Source organism: Phaethon aethereus (assembly GCF_964289735.1).
Source record: "Phaethon aethereus genome assembly, chromosome: 38".
Taxonomy (NCBI): domain Eukaryota; kingdom Metazoa; phylum Chordata; class Aves; order Phaethontiformes; family Phaethontidae; genus Phaethon; species Phaethon aethereus.
Window position 1 is genome coordinate 93429 of NC_138614.1, and position 17083 is coordinate 110511.

At 69.3% G+C, this 17083-nt stretch overlaps 2 protein-coding genes across 5 annotated transcripts; both read left to right on the forward strand.

Annotated features, from left to right (window-relative positions):
* Nucleotides 1–557: 557 nt before the first annotated feature.
* Nucleotides 558–10697, forward strand: PRMT5 (protein arginine methyltransferase 5; the record flags this gene model as incomplete). Of its 4 annotated transcripts, none has more annotated exons than XM_082012424.1 (17): nt 558–655; nt 734–852; nt 3324–3409; nt 3497–3631; nt 4354–4469; nt 5018–5067; nt 5632–5795; nt 5883–6044; nt 6470–6547; nt 6640–6698; nt 7520–7642; nt 7797–8002; nt 8704–8813; nt 8909–9002; nt 9240–9356; nt 9805–9869; nt 10545–10697. In XM_082012424.1, the coding sequence occupies exons 4-17, from the start codon at nt 3500–3502 to the stop codon at nt 10695–10697; spliced, it is 1629 nt and encodes a 542-aa protein (XP_081868550.1). In that variant the 5' UTR covers nt 558–655; nt 734–852; nt 3324–3409; nt 3497–3499. The 4 variants fall into 4 exon arrangements, with proteins under 4 accessions (XP_081868550.1, XP_081868551.1, XP_081868552.1 ...); XM_082012425.1 differs by having other exon boundaries at nt 7827–8002; XM_082012426.1 differs by having other exon boundaries at nt 7827–8002; nt 8704–8777.
* Nucleotides 10698–12005: 1308 nt separating this feature from the next.
* Nucleotides 12006–16866, forward strand: RBM23 (RNA binding motif protein 23; the record flags this gene model as incomplete). The annotated part of the gene is made up of 11 exons (XM_082012420.1): nt 12006–12092; nt 12230–12304; nt 12969–13016; nt 13119–13180; nt 13479–13532; nt 13627–13914; nt 14025–14142; nt 14235–14387; nt 15136–15273; nt 16519–16584; nt 16671–16866. Coding segments are annotated over 11 exons (1285 nt in total), but the record flags the coding sequence as incomplete, so codon positions are not given.
* Nucleotides 16867–17083: the final 217 nt, after the last annotated feature.

Genomic DNA, 17083 nt, shown 5'->3' on the forward strand with positions numbered 1-17083 from the left:
GCGGGGGGACACGCGCGCCTCAGCTCCGCAGGCCACGCCCCCTCGTTCCGGTGGGCGGGGCGTCGGAGGGTGATCGGCAGGCGCTGCGGCTGCAGGGATGGGCGGACAGCGCCGCGGGGGGCGGAGCTAAGTGGAGGGGAGGGCTATTGGCAGGCGGCGCGGCGCAGCGATAGGGCGGAGCCGGGCGGGATGGCCGGCGGGGTGCGGGGATAGGTTGAGCCGCGCGGGGCGGAGCCAAGGTGATTGGCAGGCGGCGCGGGCCCGCGATAGGCGCGCGTAAGGGGGCGGGGCGGGAAGGCGGTGATTGGCAGGCGGCGAGCGGCATGATCGACGAGCCCTGTTCGCGCGGCGATAGGCCCGCGCCGGCGGAGGCGGAGCCAGGCGCAAGCCACCGGCGGCGCGCGGGGATAGGCCCGCAGCCCGGCGGGGCGGTACCGGCGCGACGGACGGCCGAGGCGATTGGCGGGCGGGGGCGGGCGAGGCGCGGCGATTGGCGGGGCGCGGCGGCGAGGGGCGGGGCGCGGGCGGCGCGCGCGCGGCAGTGATGGCGGGCGGCGGGGCCGGGGGCGGCGGGCGCTGCCCGCGTCTCCAGCGGCCGCGACCTCAGCTGCGTCCCGGAGGTGGCGGGGGCGCTGGGGGCCGTGGCCCGGCAGGGGTGAGGGGTCGCGGGATGAGGGGGGGGCTGGGGGTGACCTCTGCCCTGACCTCTGACCTTCGGGGGGCCCCCCCCCAGGTTCGACTTCCTGTGCCTGCCGCTCTTCCACCCCCGGCACCGGCGGGAGTTCGGCCTGGACCCGGCGCGGGGCCGGCCCGGGCCGCAGACGCGCTCCGACCTCCTGCTCTCCGGACGCGGTGAGACCCGGGCACCTGCGCGGCCTCCTGGGACCCCCGTGGTGCCGCGGGGCCCTGCGGGACCCCCTGCGGGACCCCCTGCGGGACCCCCTGTGGGACCCCCTGTGGCACCCTGGGACCCCCTCTGGGACCCCCTCTGGGACCCCTGTGGCACCCTGGGACCCCCTGTGGCACCCCCTCTGGGACCCCTGTGGCACCCTGAGACCCCCTCTGGGACCCCCTCTGGGACCCCTGTGGCACCCTGAGACCCCCTCTGGGACCCCCTCTGGGACCCTCTGTGGCACCCTGAGACCCCCTCTGGGACCCCTGTGGCACCCTGAGACCCCCTCTGGGACCCCCTCTGGGACCCCCTGTGGCACCCTGAGACCCCCTCTGGGACCCCTGTGGCACCCTGAGACCCCCTCTGGGACCCCTCTGGGACCCTCTGTGGCACCCTGAGACCCCCTGTGGGACCCCTGTGGCACCCTGAGACCCCTCTGGGACCCCCTCTGGGACCCCCTGTGGCACCCTGAGACCCCCTCTGGACCCCTGTGGCACCCTGAGACCCCTCTGGGACCCCCTCTGGGACCCCTGTGGCACCCTGAGACCCCCTCTGGACCCCTCTGGGACCCTCTGTGGCACCCTGAGACCCCCTCTGGGACCCTGTGGCACCCTGAGACCCCCTCTGGGACCCCCTCTGGGACCCCCTGTGGCACCCTGAGACCCCTCTGGGACCCCTGTGGCACCCTGAGACCCCCTCTGGGACCCCCTCTGGGACCCCTGTGGCACCCTGAGACCCCCTCTGGGACCCCCTCTGGGACCCCCTGTGGCACCCTGAGACCCCCTCTGGGACCCCCTGTGCACCCTGAGACCCCTCTGGGACCCCCTATGGGACCACAGGTCCCTCTGGGACCCCTCTGGCACCCTGGGACCCCTATAGTACTGTAGGGCCCTGTAGGATTCTATATGGTACCCTAGAATCCCTATGACAGTATGGGTTGTTTCTGGGACCGCCTATACCACTACAGGTCCCCTCTGGGACCCCCTATGGCACCCTGGACCCCTATAGCAGCATTAGTCCCTCTCGGACCCCCTATGGCACCCTGGGACCCCCTATGGCACACTGGGACCCCTCTGGGACCTCCTTTAGCACCATAGGTCCCCTCTGGAACCCCTATAGCACCACAGGTCTTTCTGGGACACCCTATAGCACTATAGGTCCCCTCTGGCACCCCTTGGCACTCTGGACCCCTTATAGCACCACAGGTCCTCTCTTGGACCCCTATGGCACCCTGGGGACCCCCTATGGCACATTGGGACCCCTCTGGGACCTCATTTAGCACCACAGGTCCCCTCTGGGACCCTTTGGCACCCTGGGACCCCCTATAGCACCACAGGTCCTTTTTGGGACATTCTATAGCACTGCGGGTCTCCTCTGGACCCCTGTGGCACCCTGGGACCCCTATGGCACCCTGGACCCCTATGGCACCCTGGGACCCCCTCTGGGACCTCCTTTAGCACCATAGGTCGTCTCTGGGATCCCTCTGGCACCCTGGGACCCCCTATAGTACTGTAGGGCCCTGTAGGATTTTATATGGCACCCTAGAATCCCTATGACAGTATGGGTTGTTTTTGGGACCGCCTATACCACTACAGGTCCCCTCTGGGACCCCCTATGGCACCCTGGGACCCCCTATAGCAGCATTAGTCCCTCTCGGACCCCCTATGGCACCCTGGGACCCCTATGGCACACTGGGACCCCTCTGGGACCTCCTTTAGCACCATAGGTCCCCTCTGGAACCCCTATAGCGCCACAGGTCTTTTCTGGGACACCCTATAGCACTATAGGTCCCCTCTGGCACCCCTTGGCACTCTGGGACCCCTTATAGCACCACAGGTCCTCTCTTGGACCCCTATGGCACCCTGGGGACCCCCTATGGCACATTGGGACCCCTCTGGGACCTCATTTAGCACCACAGGTCCCCTCTGGGACCCTTTGGCACCCTGGGACCCCCTATAGCACCACAGGTCCTTTTTGGGACATTCTATAGCACTGCAGGTCTCCTCTGGGACCCCTGTGGCACCCTGGGACCCCTATGGCACCCTGGGACCCCCTCTGGGACCTCCTTTAGCACCATAGGTCGTCTCTGGGATCCCTATGGCACCCTGAGAGCCCTTATAGCACCACAGGTCCCCTCTGGGACCCCTATGGCACCCTGGGATCCTATATAGCACCATGGGTTTCGTCTGGGACACCCTATAGCACCATCGGTCCTCTTTGGGACCCCTATAGCACTATAGGGTCCTGTGGGACCTCTTACGGCACCCCGGGACCCCCTAAAGAGCCTACGGGGCCCCCCATAGCACCCCGCGACCCCCTAGAGGGGCTGGGGGCCCCCCCCCCCGCCCCGTAGCACCCCGGGGCCCCCGTGGGGGGGGGGAGCGGCACCCAGCCCCCCCGTGGGGCAGCCCCCAACGCGCCCCCCCCCCAGACTGGAACACCCTCGTGGTGGGGAAGCTGTCGCCCTGGATCCGGCCCGACTCCGCGCTGGAGCACGTCCGCCGGAACTCGGAGGCGGTGAGCGGGGCCGGGGGGGGCTGGGACCCCGGGGGGGGGGGACCCCGGGGGGGCGGGGGTGCCCCCCTAACCCCCCGCCTCCCCCAGGCCATGCTGCAGGAGCTGAATTTCGGGGCGTACCTGGGGCTCCCCGCTTTCCTGCTCCCCCTGAGCCAGGCGGAGAACCCCAACCTGGCGCGGGTGCTCTGCGCCCACATCCACACCGGCCACCACAGCGCCATGGTGGGGGCACTGGGAGGGGGGCAGAGGGCACTGGGAGGCACTGGGGGTGGGTTTGGGGGCACTGGGAGGCACCGGGAGGGGGATTGGGGGCACTGGGAGTGGTTTTGGGGGCACTGCGAGGCACCGGGAGGGGGATTGGGGGCACTGGGAGTGGGGCTGAGGGCACTGGGAGGCACTGGGGGTGGGTTCGGGGGCACTGGGCGGGGGATTGGGGGCACTGGGAGTGGTTTTGGGGGTACTGGGGGGGGCTTGGGGGAACTGGGAGGGGGACTGGGGGCACTGGGAGTGGTTTTGGCGGCACTGGGAGGCACCAGGAGGGGGATTGGGGGCACTGGGGGTGGTTTTGGGGGCACTGGGAGGTACTGGGGGGGGGCTTGGGGGAACTGGGAGATGTTGGAAGGGGAATTTGGGGTACTGGGAGGCCCCAGGGAATTTACTGGGGGGCACTGGGAGACCCTGAAAGATTACAGGGGGGTTGCTGGGTGTCACTGGGAGGGTTTAAGCTGTAACTGGGAGGCAGTGGGAGACCCCCGGGGATTACTGGGGGGCACGGGGAGAGCCTGGAAGTAAGGGGTCACTGGGAGGCACTGGGACGCACCGAGGAGCCCCGGGGGGGGGCACTGGGAGACGGTGAAACACTCCGGCGGGGGGTGGGCGGGGAGCCCGGGGGGTGACTGGGAGGCACTGGTGGTTACTGGATGTGACTGGGGGGGGCGGGGCAGTTCTGGGTGCGGGTGCCCCTCCTGGCACCCGAGGACGTGCGGGACGACCTGATCGGGAACGAGGCGGCGCCCGAGGGGGGGCCCGAGGGGGCGGCCGAGGAGAAGACCTGGCTCTGGTGAGGGGTCCTGGGGGGGTCCGGGGGGGCTGGGGGGGTATTTGGGGGGGGGGTGTCCTGGGGGGGTCCTGGGGGGCTGGGGGGGGGTATTGGGGGGGTATTTGGGGTGGGGGGAGTCCTGGGGGGGTATTTGGGGGGGGGGTGTCCTGGGGGGGGTCCTGGGGGGCTGGGGGGGGTATTGGGGGGGTATTTGGGGTGGGGGGAGTCCTGGGGGGGTATTTGGGGGGGGGGGGAGTCCTGGGGGGGTCCTGGGGGGGTATTTGGGGGGGGGGGAGTCCTGGGGGGGTCCTGGGGGGGTATTTGGGCTGGGGGGGGTCCTGGGGGGGTATTGGGGGGGTATTTGGGCTGGGGGGGGGTCCTGGGGGGCTGGGGGGGGTATTGGGGGGGTATTTGGGGTGGGGGGAGTCCTGGGGGGGTATTTGGGGGGGGGGGGTCCTGGGGGGTGATTCTAGGGGCTGGGGAGGGGGTAGTGGGGGTGGGGGGGGCTGGGGGGTGAGTGGGGGTCCCGGGGGGATGTGGGGTGACCCCCCGTGTGTCCCCCCCCCCAGGTGGCACAACTTCCGCACCCTCTGCGACTACAATAAGAGAGTGGGGGTCGGTGAGTGGGGGCGGGGCCTGTGGGGAGGGGTGGGGCCGGGGGCGGGGCTGTGAGCTGGGGCGGGGCTACAGGGTGATGGAGGGATTGATCCTCCATCAGGAGAGATGTGAGAGGGTGGAGCCAGAGTGTGGGGGTGTGGCCTGGTGTGGGAGGGGCTGGGAGCTGAGGGGGTGGAGCCTGGGGCCATGGGTGGGGCTATGGTGGTGTGGGAGGAGCTGTAACAGCAGGGGGTGTGGCCAGGGCCCTGGGGGTGTGGTTTTAGAAATACAGCACTTGCTTTAAAGCAGAACTAGAGTGTGGGGGGGCGTGGCAGTGTTTATGGGAGGAGCTACACCTCAGGGGCGGAGTCTGAGGCCTGTGGGTGTGGCCACAGGCATAGGAGGAGCTAGAGCCAAAGAGGGTGGGGCCTGGACCTTGTGGGTGTGGCTACGGAGGCACAGGCAGGGCCAAGCCCAAGGCGGGTGGGCTGTGGATGAAGCTGATGGGGGGGGGGAGCAGGCCCCTGGGGGCGGGGGCAGGCCCTTGTGGGCGGGGCCAAGCGCTGACCCCGCCCCCTCCCGGCAGCCCTGGAGGTGGGGGCAGACCTGCCGTCGGGGGCGGCCATTGACCGGTGGCTGGGGGAGCCGGTGAAGGCGGCCATCCTCCCCACCAGCGTCTTCCTCACCAACAAGAAGGGCTTCCCCGTCCTCTCCCGCCTCCACCAGCGCCTCGTCTTCCGCCTCCTCAAGGTGTGTGTGTGGGGGGGGGGGGGGTTTAAGGGGCTGGGGGAAGGCCGCGGGGGGTGCCTCGGGGTCCCTGACCCCTGTGCCCCCCAGCTGGAGGTGCAGGTGGTGGTGGTGGGGGCCCCCCGGCACGGGGGGAAGCCGCTGGGCTCCTACCTGCAGTACCTGGAGCACCTGGGCCAGCACCGGCCCCCCCCGTCGGCCTACGAGCTCTTCGCCCGTGGCTACGAGGACTACCTCCAGTCCCCCCTCCAGGTGGGCGGGGCTTCCCGGGGGCGGGGCTTCCCGGGGGCGGGGCTACATGGGTGAGCAGAGGCAAGCAGGGGTTGAGCTGGAGGAGGGGAAAGGGGTGGGGCTTCTACCAGGGGGCGTGGTTAGGGGGGTGGTTCAGGAGGAGCTGTGAAATGAAGGGGCGTGGTCAAAGCATGGGCATGGGTTTGTGTGGGGGTGTGGCCACTGGGGGGGCGGGACTTGGGGCAGAGGTAGGGATTGAGAATGCCTGAGGGGGTGTGGCCTCATGGGGGTGTGGCTTCACCCAGCAGGAGTGGCTAAGTTGAAGGGGAGGAGTCATACTGGGGGGGTGGGGTCAAGGTGGGTGGAGACATGTGCTATGAATGGGGGGGTCTGTGGGAAGGGGTGTGGCAGGGGTGTGTCCCTCACCGGCCCCGCCCCCTCACCAGCCCCTGATGGACAACCTGGAGTCGCAGACCTACGAGGTGTTTGAGAAGGACCCAATCAAATACTCCCAGTACCAGCAGGTGGGCGGGGCCTGGAGCCAGGTGGGTGGGGCTGGGGGGCAGGGCCAGTGCCTGGCCCCACCCCTCATCAGCATTTTCCCCGCCCTCTCCAGGCTATCTATAAGTGCCTGCTGGACCGCGTCCCCGAGGAGGAGAAGGACGCCAACGTCCAGTGAGTGCCCCCCCCCGGCCCTATGGGGCACCCCACAGCCCTATAGACCGCCCCACAGCCCTATGGTGCGCCCCACAGTCCTATAGACCGCCCCACAGCCCTATGGTGTGCCTCACGGCCCTATAGGGCACCCAACAGCCCTATGGTGCGCTCCACGGCCCTATAGACCGCCCCACAGCCCTATGGTGCGCCCCACGGCTTTATAAGGCACCCAACAGCTCTATGGTGCGCCCCGTGGCCCTATAGGGCACGCAACAGTCCTGTAGGGTGCCCCATGTCCCTATAGGGCGCCCCACCGGCCTATGGGACACCCCACAGCCCTATGGTGCATCCAACAGCTCTATAGATCGCCTCACGGCCCTATGGGGCACCCCATGGCCCTATAGGGCACCGCACGGCCCTATAGGGCACCCAACAGCCCTATGGGGCGCCCCATGGCCCTATAGGGCGCCCAACAGCCCTAGAGACCACCCCATGTCCCTATGGTGCACTCCATGGCCCTATAGAGCACCCAACAGCCCTATAGACCGCCCCACATCCCTATAGGGTGCCCCACAGGCTTATGGGACGCCCCACAGCCCTATGGTGCACCCAACAGCTCTATAGGGCTCTCCACGGCCATATAGGGCACTCCACAGCCCTATGGGGCGCCCCATGGCCCTATAAGGTGCCCCACGGCCCTATAGGCTGCCCCACGGCCCTATGGGTCACCCCCATCCCCGTAGGTCCCGCTGGGTCACCCCCATTTCCTGTCGCCATGGGGCTCTCCGTAGGGCACCCCCGGCTATGGGGCGCCCCACTGACAGGCCCCCGCCCCCCAGGGTGGTGATGGTGCTGGGGGCCGGGCGGGGGCCGCTGGTAAACGCCACGCTGCGGGCGGCGCGGCAGGCGGCCCGGCGGGTCCGCGTCTACGCCGTGGAGAAGAACCCCAACGCCGTCGTGACGTGAGTCGCCCCATAGCCGTGCCCCCCGGCTGCCCCCCGAAACTGCCTACGGGGCCCCGTAACCCCCCCCGCACCCCGAAACGCGGGGGGCTGTGAGATCCCCCGAGGCCCGGAGCTGTCGTGACCCCCAAAGCCGCGCCGGCCGGCCCGGCAGCCCCACCGACGGCGGCCCCGTGCCCCCCAGGCTGGAGAGCTGGCAGTACGAGGAGTGGGGGGCGCAGGTGACGGTGGTCGCCCGGGACATGCGGGACTGGCGGGCGCCCGAGGGGGCCGACCTGGTGGTCTCGGAGCTGCTGGGCTCCTTCGCCGACAACGAGCTGTCGCCCGAGTGCCTCGACGGGGCCCAGCACTGCCTCAAGGGTGGGATGTGGGGGGCGGCCGGGGGGGGCCTCTGGAGTGGGGATGTGGGGGGTGGTGGGGCTCAGGATGGGGTTTGGGGGGCTGTGGGGCTGGGGTCGGGGCTGCGGGGGGCTTTATAGTGGGGTTTGGGGGGCTGTGGGGCTGTATAGTGGGATTCGGGGGGCTGTGGGGCTGAGGTCAGGTCTTTATGGGGCTGTATAGTGGGGTTTGGGGGGCTGTGGGGCGGGAGTCGGGGCTGTGGGGCTGGGGTCAGGTCTTTGTGGGGCTGTATAGTGGGGTTCGGGGGGCTGTGGGGCTGGGGTCAGGTCTTTGTGGGGCTGTACAGTGGGATTCGGGGGGCTGTGGGGCTGGGGTCGGGGCAGTGGGGCTGAGGTCAGGTCTTTGTGGGGCTTTTATAGTGGGGTTTGGGGGGGCCGTGGGGGCTTTATAGTGGGGTTTGGGGGGCTGTGGGGCTGGGGTCAGGTCTTTGTGGGGCTGTACAGTGGGATTTGGGGGGCTGTGGGGCTGGGGTCGGGGCAGTGGGGCTGAGGTCAGGTCTTTGTGGGGCTGTATAGTGGGATTCAGGGGGCTGTGGGGCTGGGGTCGGGGCTGCAGGGGGGCTCTATAGTGGGGTTCGGGGAGCTGTGGGGCGGGGCTGCGGGCCCCCCGGGGCCGGGCCGGAGGGCCGGGTTCCCCGTGGGGCTGACGGCCGCGCCCCACAGCGGACGGGGTGAGCATCCCCTGCGCCTACACCTCCTTCCTGGCGCCCATCTCCTCCTCCAAGCTGTACAACGAGGTGCGCGCCTGCCGCGAGCGCGACCGCGACCCCGAGGTAGGGCAGCCGTGGGGCGGAGCCGTGGGGGGAGCCGTGGGGCGGCCGTGGGGCGGCCGTGGGGCGGGCTGAGGGTCTCCCCGGGGGTCTCGCAGGCGCAGTTCGAGATGCCGTACGTCGTGCGGCTGCACAACTTCCACCAGCTGGCGCCGCCCCAGCCCTGCTTCTCCTTCCGGCACCCCAACCCAGGTGAGGGGGCGGGGCCTCAGCGGCCACGCCCGCTGTGGGGTGGGGCCTCGGCTACCGCGCCCGCTGTGGGGTGGGGCCTCAGCTACCACGCCCGCTGCGGGGCGGAGCCTTGTCGTCCACCTCTGGAGGGACCAAGCTGTGGGGCGGGACCTCTGGCGGGCTGGGGGGGAGGTTCTCCTTGGTGATGTCACGGGGTGTGACCTCACGGGGTGGGTGTGACCCCGCCCTGCCCGACAGACCCCACCCGGGACAACAGCCGCTACCGCCGCCTGTCCTTCCGGGTGGAGGTGAACACCGTCCTCCACGGCTTCGCCGGCTACTTTGAGACCACGCTCTACGGTGACATCACGCTCAGTAAGGGCGGGGCCAAGAGAGGGTGGGGCCTGAGGGGGCGACCGGCCAATGGCGGTGGGCGGTGGGGGTCAACTGGGCCAACGGGGGGGTCAACGGGGCCGAGGGGGTGGAGACGTGAGGGTGTTGGTGGTCAATGGCGTTGGGTTGAGGTCAAGGTCGGGGGGGGGCGGGGCTTGGGGGGGTCAGTGGGGTGAAGTGGGTGGGGTTGGGGCAAAGAGGTGGGGTCAGGGGTCAAGTGGGCAGAGCTGGGGGTCAACGGGAGCCAAGGGGAAGAGTGGTGGGTCAACAGCGTCAAAAAGTGGGAGGGGCTTGGGAGCATCAGTGGGGCAACGGGGTGGGGCCAGCGCGATCTATGGGGTGAAGTGAAGCGTCAGAGGGCGGGGCCTCGACAGGGGGCTGGTAGGTGAAGGGGTGGGGGTCAGAGGTCAGCAGGGTCGTGACCCCGCAGGTATCCGCCCCGAGACGCACTCACCGGGCATGTTCTCCTGGTTCCCCATCTTCTTCCCCATCAAGGTGGGTCCCGCGGGGTGGCGGCCATCTTGAGCTTGGCAGGAGGGTGGCCATCTTGGATTGGGTTGGGGTTGGCCACCCCTGGTTTGGGTAGGCGTTGGCCACCTTGCGTTGGCCATCTTGGGCTTGGGTTGAGGTTGGCCATCTTGAGCTTGGGTTGGCCATCTTGGGCTTGGGCTTGGGTTGGCCATCTTGGGCTTGGGTTGGCCATCTTGGGCTTGGGTTGGCCATCTTGGGCTTGGGTTGGCCATCTTGCGCTTGGGTTGGCCATCTTGCGCTTGGGTTGGCCATCTTGCGCTTGGGCTGGGGTTGGCCACCCCTGGTTTGGGTAGGCGTTGGCCACCTTGTGTTGGCCATCTTGGGCTTGGGTTGAGGTTGGCCGTCTTGGGTTGGTAGGAGGGTGGCCGTCTTGGGTTTGGCGCAAGGTTGGCCATCTAGGGTTGGCTTTGGGTGGAGGTTGGCCACATCTGGTCGGCCATCTTGGGCTTGGAGGGAGAGCGGCCATCTTGGATTGGCGTAAAGGCGTCCATTTTGGGTTGCGGTCAAGGTTGGCCATCTTGGGGTGGCCATCTTGAGCCCTGGCCGTCTTGGCTCCGGTAGAACATCGTGTATCTTCCTCTCGGCACCCGGGCGGCCATCTTGCTCACCCCCTTCCCTCCTCCTTTCCGTCCCCCACAGCAGCCGCTGGCGGTGCGGGCGGGCGAGGACGTGTCGGTGGCCTTCTGGCGCTGCGCCACGCCCAAGAAGGTGTGGTACGAGTGGGCGGTGACCGCCCCCGCCTGCTCCGCCCTCCACAACCCCACCGGCCGCTCCTACACCATCGGCCTCTGAGAGACGCCGCCTCAATAAAGGCCTTGACTTTACTTCTCGGCTTCCTGGCAGACATTTTGGGGGGGGGGGGGTGGCGATTGCGGCGGCCATGTTGAGCGGGGTTGATGTGAGGGCGGCCATCTTGGCACCTTGGTCCCATCCCCATGGTGACCTTGCCTCTTGTAGCTGATTTGGGGGGGGTTAGTCTGGATATTTAGCCCCTTCCTGGCACTGCGGAGCTCCTCGGGGCGCGCTGAAGCCCTTTCAGTTGGGGTGGGGAGGGGAAGGGCGGCCATTTCGACCCCACGCCAGCCGCCATCTTAGCGCAGGCTGCCCCGGGCCCGACTAGGCCGCGTTTCCACGGCGACCGCGCAAGGGCGGGGCGGGGTAACCGCGTTTCCACGGCGACGGCGCAAAGGGTGGGGCCAACGAGGAGGTGAAAACGCGCTCAGCCCCGCCCACCCGCTGTGCCGCGGCCAATCAGCCCAGCCGCCCTTGCCAGCCAATCGGGTTGCCTGCGGTTCGCCCCGCCTTCTTTCCCCGCTTCGGGCCAATCAGCGCCGCCGCCGCTTCATCGCCCTCCTCTCTGAGCGCCGTCAGCCAATAGAAGGAAGGAGAAGGCGGGCGCGGTGGCCAATGGTTGCGTGGCGGGGGCAGGGCGCGGGGCGCGCCTGCGCGGCGGCGGCGAGGGAGGAGGGAGGGAGGGGGGGGAAGGTTCTGGAGGCCGCCGCCATCTTAACGCCGCGTCCGGGCCGCCGCCGCCGCCAGCCCAGGGGGGCCGGTAAGCGCCGGGGAGGAACACGTCACACGGCACGGTGATGGCGTCATCACGGGGTGGGGGGGGGAGAGCGGCGGAGGGAAGCGGCGGGGAGGAGGGCGAGGAGCGGCGGCGGCGGAGGCCGAGGGAGCTGGGGGGGGGGGGGGGAGAAGCGGTCAGTGCGCATGCGCGGGGCTGCGCCACCGCCCCGCCGCGAGGGGGCGTGGCTTGCTCGCGAGGGGCGGGGGCTGGCGGCGCGGGGGGTCCTGCGCCGTTCCCGGGAAGGGGCGTGGTTTGCCCCGCTGGGGGGCGGGGCTTAAGGCGGCGGGGGCGGGGCTTGTCGTCGTCCCGTTCCCCCCCCCCCCCCGCACACACACGTGGGGCAGCTGGGGGAAGGGGGGAGGCAGCTCGGCTTTTGGGGCGAATTGGGGGGGTTTGGGCTCGGCGCGAGCCCTCACCGCCGGGCGGGTGACCTCATCGCTCAGCCCGTGACCTCATTGCTACCTCCTCTGCTCAGGAAGAGCCCCGGACCCGCGCGAGCACCCGGGGGGAGCCCCCCAGGCGGGCCCAAGATGGAGGCGGGGGGCTCGAACCCGCTGCAGGACCCGGTGAGCCGGGAGGGGGGCGGGGGGGGAGTGACGACCCCCGGGGCGTTGTGGGTAAGGGGGGGGGGGGGGGGCGACGAGGGGACTTCGGGGACAGCCGGGGGGTATCGGGGACGTGGGGGGCGGGGGGACACAGATCGGACCCCGACGTGTGCGTCCCCCCCACGTCACGTGTCAACCCGGCGGTGCAGACGGACGCCATGACGTCGGACGACTTCGACATCGTCATCGAGGCCATGCTGGAGGCGCCCTACAAAAAGGAAGAGGTGGGGGAGAGTTGCTTAAGGGGGCTTGGGGGTCGCTTAAGGGGGCTTGGGGTCACCTAAAGGGGTTTAGGGGTCACCTGGAGGGGGTTGGGGTCACTTAAAGGGGGTTTGAGGTCATCTGGGGGGGCTTGGGGTCCCTTAAAGGGGTTTGCGGGTCACCTAAAGGAGTTTAGGGGTCACCTGGAGGGGGTTGGGGTCACTTAAAGGGGGCTTGAGGTCATCTGGGGGGGCTTGGGGTTATCTAAAGGGGGGTTTGGGGTCCCTTAAAGGGGTTTGAGGGTCACCTAAAGGGGGTTTAAGGTCACTGGAAAGCGTTTTGGGGTCGCTTAAGGGGTTTGCGGGTCACGAGGTCTTTCGAGGGGTTTTTTGTTGTCATTTCGGGGGGCTTGGGGCGAGCTGAAGGGTTTTGGGGACCTCCGGGGAGGGTTAGGGGTGACCTAGACAAGGTCTGGGGCCACGTGAAGCGACGTCAGACCCTCCTAAAGAGGTTTTGGTGTCTCTTAAAGGGGCTGGGATTCCTCTAAAGGGGCTTTTAGGGCCGTTTTGGGGTTGCGTTGGGGTTTTGGGGGCACCCTTAGCGCTCTAACGTCTCTCGGGGGGCACTGGGGTCACCCCTGGGGGGGGGATTTCGGGGCTCTGACATGTCGCCCCCTCCCAACTCCAGGCGCAGCCCGGCCCCTCCAAGGTGCAGACGGAGACCCCCGCGGCGCAGGTGAGGTTGGGGGTCTGGCTGGGGGGTGTGTTTCGGGGTGCCGGTCATTTTGGGGGTGCGGGGGGGGGGGGTCTCAGCGGTGCCGGTGTGTCCCCCCCTCAGCAGCCGGCAGAGGAGACGAGCAAAGAGGCCAAGAAGGAGAGCGGGAGCAGCAGCGGGAGCAGGTTGGAGCCGTTTGGGGGGGCCGTGGCGGGGCCTGGGGGGGCTCGGGGTACCGGGGGGAGATTTTGGGGTGATTAAAGGGAGTTTAGGGGCCGCGGGGCAGATTGAAGCCGGGGCGGGGGGGGAGATGCCGCAAAATACCGAGGGGCTTGGGGAGGGGATTTGGGATGTTGGGGGGGGATTTAAAGTATATGGGGGGGCCACGAGGGTTTTTGGGGTGACCGGAGGCTGGGAGGGCGCTTAAGAGGGTGCCGGGGGGGACGGGTGTGGGGGTCTTCACCCCCCGCCCCCCCACTACAGCAGCAGGAAGAAGAGGAGCCGGAGCCGGAGCCGGAGCCGTGACCACAGACACAGGTGGGGCGGCAGCGAGGGGGTTTTTGAGGGCTTTGGGGCAGGGGGTGGGTGGGTTTTGGGGTGACCCTGCGCTTGCGCGCGTGCCCCCCGCCAGCCGCAGCCGGGACCGGGACAGGGACCGTCGCCGTCGCAGCCGCAGCCGGGATCGCCGCAGCCGTCACCGCAGCCGCAGCCGGGAGCGCCGGCGGGGAAGCCGCTCCCGCAGCCGGGAGCGCCGGCGGGAGGAGCGAGCCCGGTACTCCTTCACCCCCAAAACCCCCCCCAAACCCCCCCAGCTCCCCCACAACACCCCGCTGACCCCCCCCTCCCCGCCGCTCCCCCCCTCCAGGCGCCGTTTCGGCCACAGCAAGAGCCCGCTCTACCGGGAGAAGAGCCCCGTGCGGTGAGTCGGGGCGGCGGCGGGGTGGCGGCGGGGCGGCGGCGGGGCGGCGGCGGCGAGGTGACGCCCCCGTCCCCGCCCGTGTGTCCCCCTCCCCGCCGCCCCTTCCCCAGGGAGCCCCTGGGTAGCCTGAGCCCCGAGGAGCGGGACGCCCGCACCGTCTTCTGCATGCAGCTGGCCGCCCGCATCCGTCCCCGCGACCTGGAGGACTTCTTCTCCGCCGTGGGCAAGGTCGGGACGTCCTTCCTGGGGGGGACGGACGCGCGCGCAAGGCCCCCCGCCCGCCCCGGACCCCTCCTCACCGACGCCCTCCCTCTCCCCAGGTGCGGGACGTACGCATCATCTCGGACCGCAACTCGCGGCGCTCCAAGGGCATCGCTTACGTGGAGTTCTGCGAGATCCAGTCGGTGCCCTTGGCCATCGGCCTGACCGGCCAGCGGCTCCTCGGGGTCCCCATCATCGTCCAGGCCTCCCAGGTGGGCTGGGGGGGGGGGGGCGTGGGAGCGAGGGGAAGGCGCCTGTGGGGTTCGCGGGGCCGGGAGGGTCCCCGGGGGGTTGCCTTCGGGCTGAGGGAGGGTCTCAAGAGCGCGGGAAGGTCTCTAAGAGGGGGTTGAGGGGCTTGAGGGGGGCACTTATGGGGTCTGGGGGGGGGGGTGTTGTAAGATTTGGGGGGTTCTGGGGGGGTTGGGGGAAGTTCTTGGGGGGTTTGGGGAGGGTTTGAGGGGATTGTGGGGGAGTTTGGGGGGGGTTAGGGTTTGAGGAGGTTTTGGGGGGTTTTGTGGGGTTTGGGGAGGTTTTGGGGGGTCTGGAGGGGTTGGAGAGGTTGTTGTAGGGTTTGGGGGGGCTCTGGGGGGCTTGGGGAGGTTCTTGTGGGGTTTGTGGGGGTTCTGAGGGGGTTGGGGGAGGTTCTGGGGGGGGTTGGGGGAGGTTCTTGTGGGGTTTGCGGGGGTTCTGTTGGGGTTTTGGGGGTTCTGGGGGAGTCTGGGGGGGTTCTTTTAGGGCTTGGGGAGGTTCTTGGGGGTTTTGGCAGGTTTTTGGGGGGCGTGGGGGTGCCGTGGGGCCGTTCCTGTGGGTCGCGCCTCTGGCGGACTCAAGCGGAGCTGGGGTTCCCGGGGATTTCGGGGGACCGCCGGAGGATGGAGGGCATCGCACGGGGGAGGAGGGTGCAGAGGAGCCTGTGCGGGGCCGAGGGACCCCCCCTTACCCCCCGGATTGCCCCCCCAGGCGGAGAAGAACCGTCTGGCGGCCATGGCCAACAACCTGCAGAAGGGCAGCGGCGGCCCCATGCGCCTCTACGTGGGCTCACTGCACTGCAACATCACCAAGGAGATGCTGCGCGGCATCTTCGAGCCCTTCGGCAAGGTGGGCCGGGGCGCCGGGGGGGCGGCGGCTGCGGCTGGGTCGACGTGGGGACGCGGTTGGGTCGTGGGGACGGGGTTGGGGGGACGTGGGAGGCGGTTGTGTCATGGCGATGGGGTTAGGTTGGCGTGGAGACGCGGTTGGGTCGTGGGGACGGGGTTGGGGGGTCGTGGGGATGGGTTTGGGGGGACGTGGGAGGCGGTTGCGTCATGGCGATGGGGTTGGGTTGACGTGGAGACGCAGTTGGGTCGTGGGGAAGGGGATGGGGGGACATGAGCACGCGGTTGCGTCATGGCGACAGGGTTGGGTTGACGTTGGGATGTAATTGGGGTCATGATGATGGGGGCGGGGGGTCATGAGGACGCGGTTGCGTCATGGTGACAGGGTTGGGTTGACGTGGAGATGGAGCTGGGCCGTGGGGAAGGGGATGGGGGGACATGGGGATGCGGTTGGGTCATGATGACAGGAGTGGGTTGACGTTGGCATGTAAGTGGGGTCATGGCGACGGCCTTGGGGGGCTGTGAGGACGTGGTTGGGTCATGGCGACGGGGTTGGGTTGACGTGGAGACGCAGTTGGGCCGTGGGGAAGGGGATGGGGGGACATGGGGACGCGGTTGGGTCATGGCGACGGGCTTGGGGGGCCATGAGGACACGGTTGGGTCACGCTGACAGGGTTGGGTTGATGTTGGGTCATGGCGATGGGGTCCGGGGGTCATGACGACGGGGTTGTGTCGTGGCGATGGGGTTGGGTTGACGTGGGGATGTAACTTGGGCCATGGCGACGGGCTCAGGGGGCCATGAGGATGCGGTTGGGTCCTGACGACGGGCTTGGGGGGTCATGACGACATGGTTGCGTCATGCCGATGGGGCTGGGTTGACGTGGAGACGCAATTGGGTCATGGCGACGGGGTTGGGAGGCCATGAGGACGCAGTTGGGTCACGGCGATGGGGTTGGGTTGACGTGGGGACGCGGTTGCGTCGTGGCGCCGGGGTTGGGGGGCCATGAGGATGCGGTTGCGTCATGGCGCCGGGGTTGGGTTGACGTTGGGATGTAAGTTGGGTCATGGCGCCGGGGTTGGGTTGGCGTGGGGACGCGGTTGCGTCGTGGCGCCGGGGTTGGGGGGCACCCGCTGGGGGTCCTGGGACCCCGGTGGCGCCGTGGGGCGACCCCCGAGGACCGCAGGGACGCGTTTCGGGCCCCGCCGTGACCGCGCTCCCCCCTTTTCCTCGCCCCCCTCCCCTCCCCAGATCGACAGCATCGTCCTGATGCGAGACCCCGACACCGGCCAGTCCAAGGGCTACGGCTTCATCACGGTGAGCCCCGCCCCGCGCCGCGCGCGCCGCCGCCGCCGCCGCGCCCCTCACCCCGTCTCCCTCCTCCTCTTCCTCCCCCTCCCCAGTTCGCGGAGGCCGAGTGCGCCCGGCGGGCGCTGGAGCAGCTCAACGGCTTCGAGCTGGCCGGCCGCCCCATGCGTGTGGGGCAGGTGACCGAGCGGCTGGACGGCACCACCGACATCACCTTCCCCGAGGGCAGCGAGGACGTGGAGCTGGTGGGGGCCACCGGCCGCCTGCAGCTCATGGCCAAGCTGGCCGAAGGTGGGGGGCGGGGGGGGGTGGGGAGGTAGTTGTGGGGCTGGGGGGACTGAGGAGGCAGTTGTGGGGCTGGGGGGGGCTTTAGGAGGCGTCTGGGGGGGCTTCGGGGGGTAGTTGTGGGGCTGGGGGGGCTTTAGGAGGCGTCTGGGGGGGCTTCGGGGGGTAGTTGTGGGGCTGGGGGGGCTTTAGGAGGCGTCTGGGGGGGCTTCGGGGGGTAGTT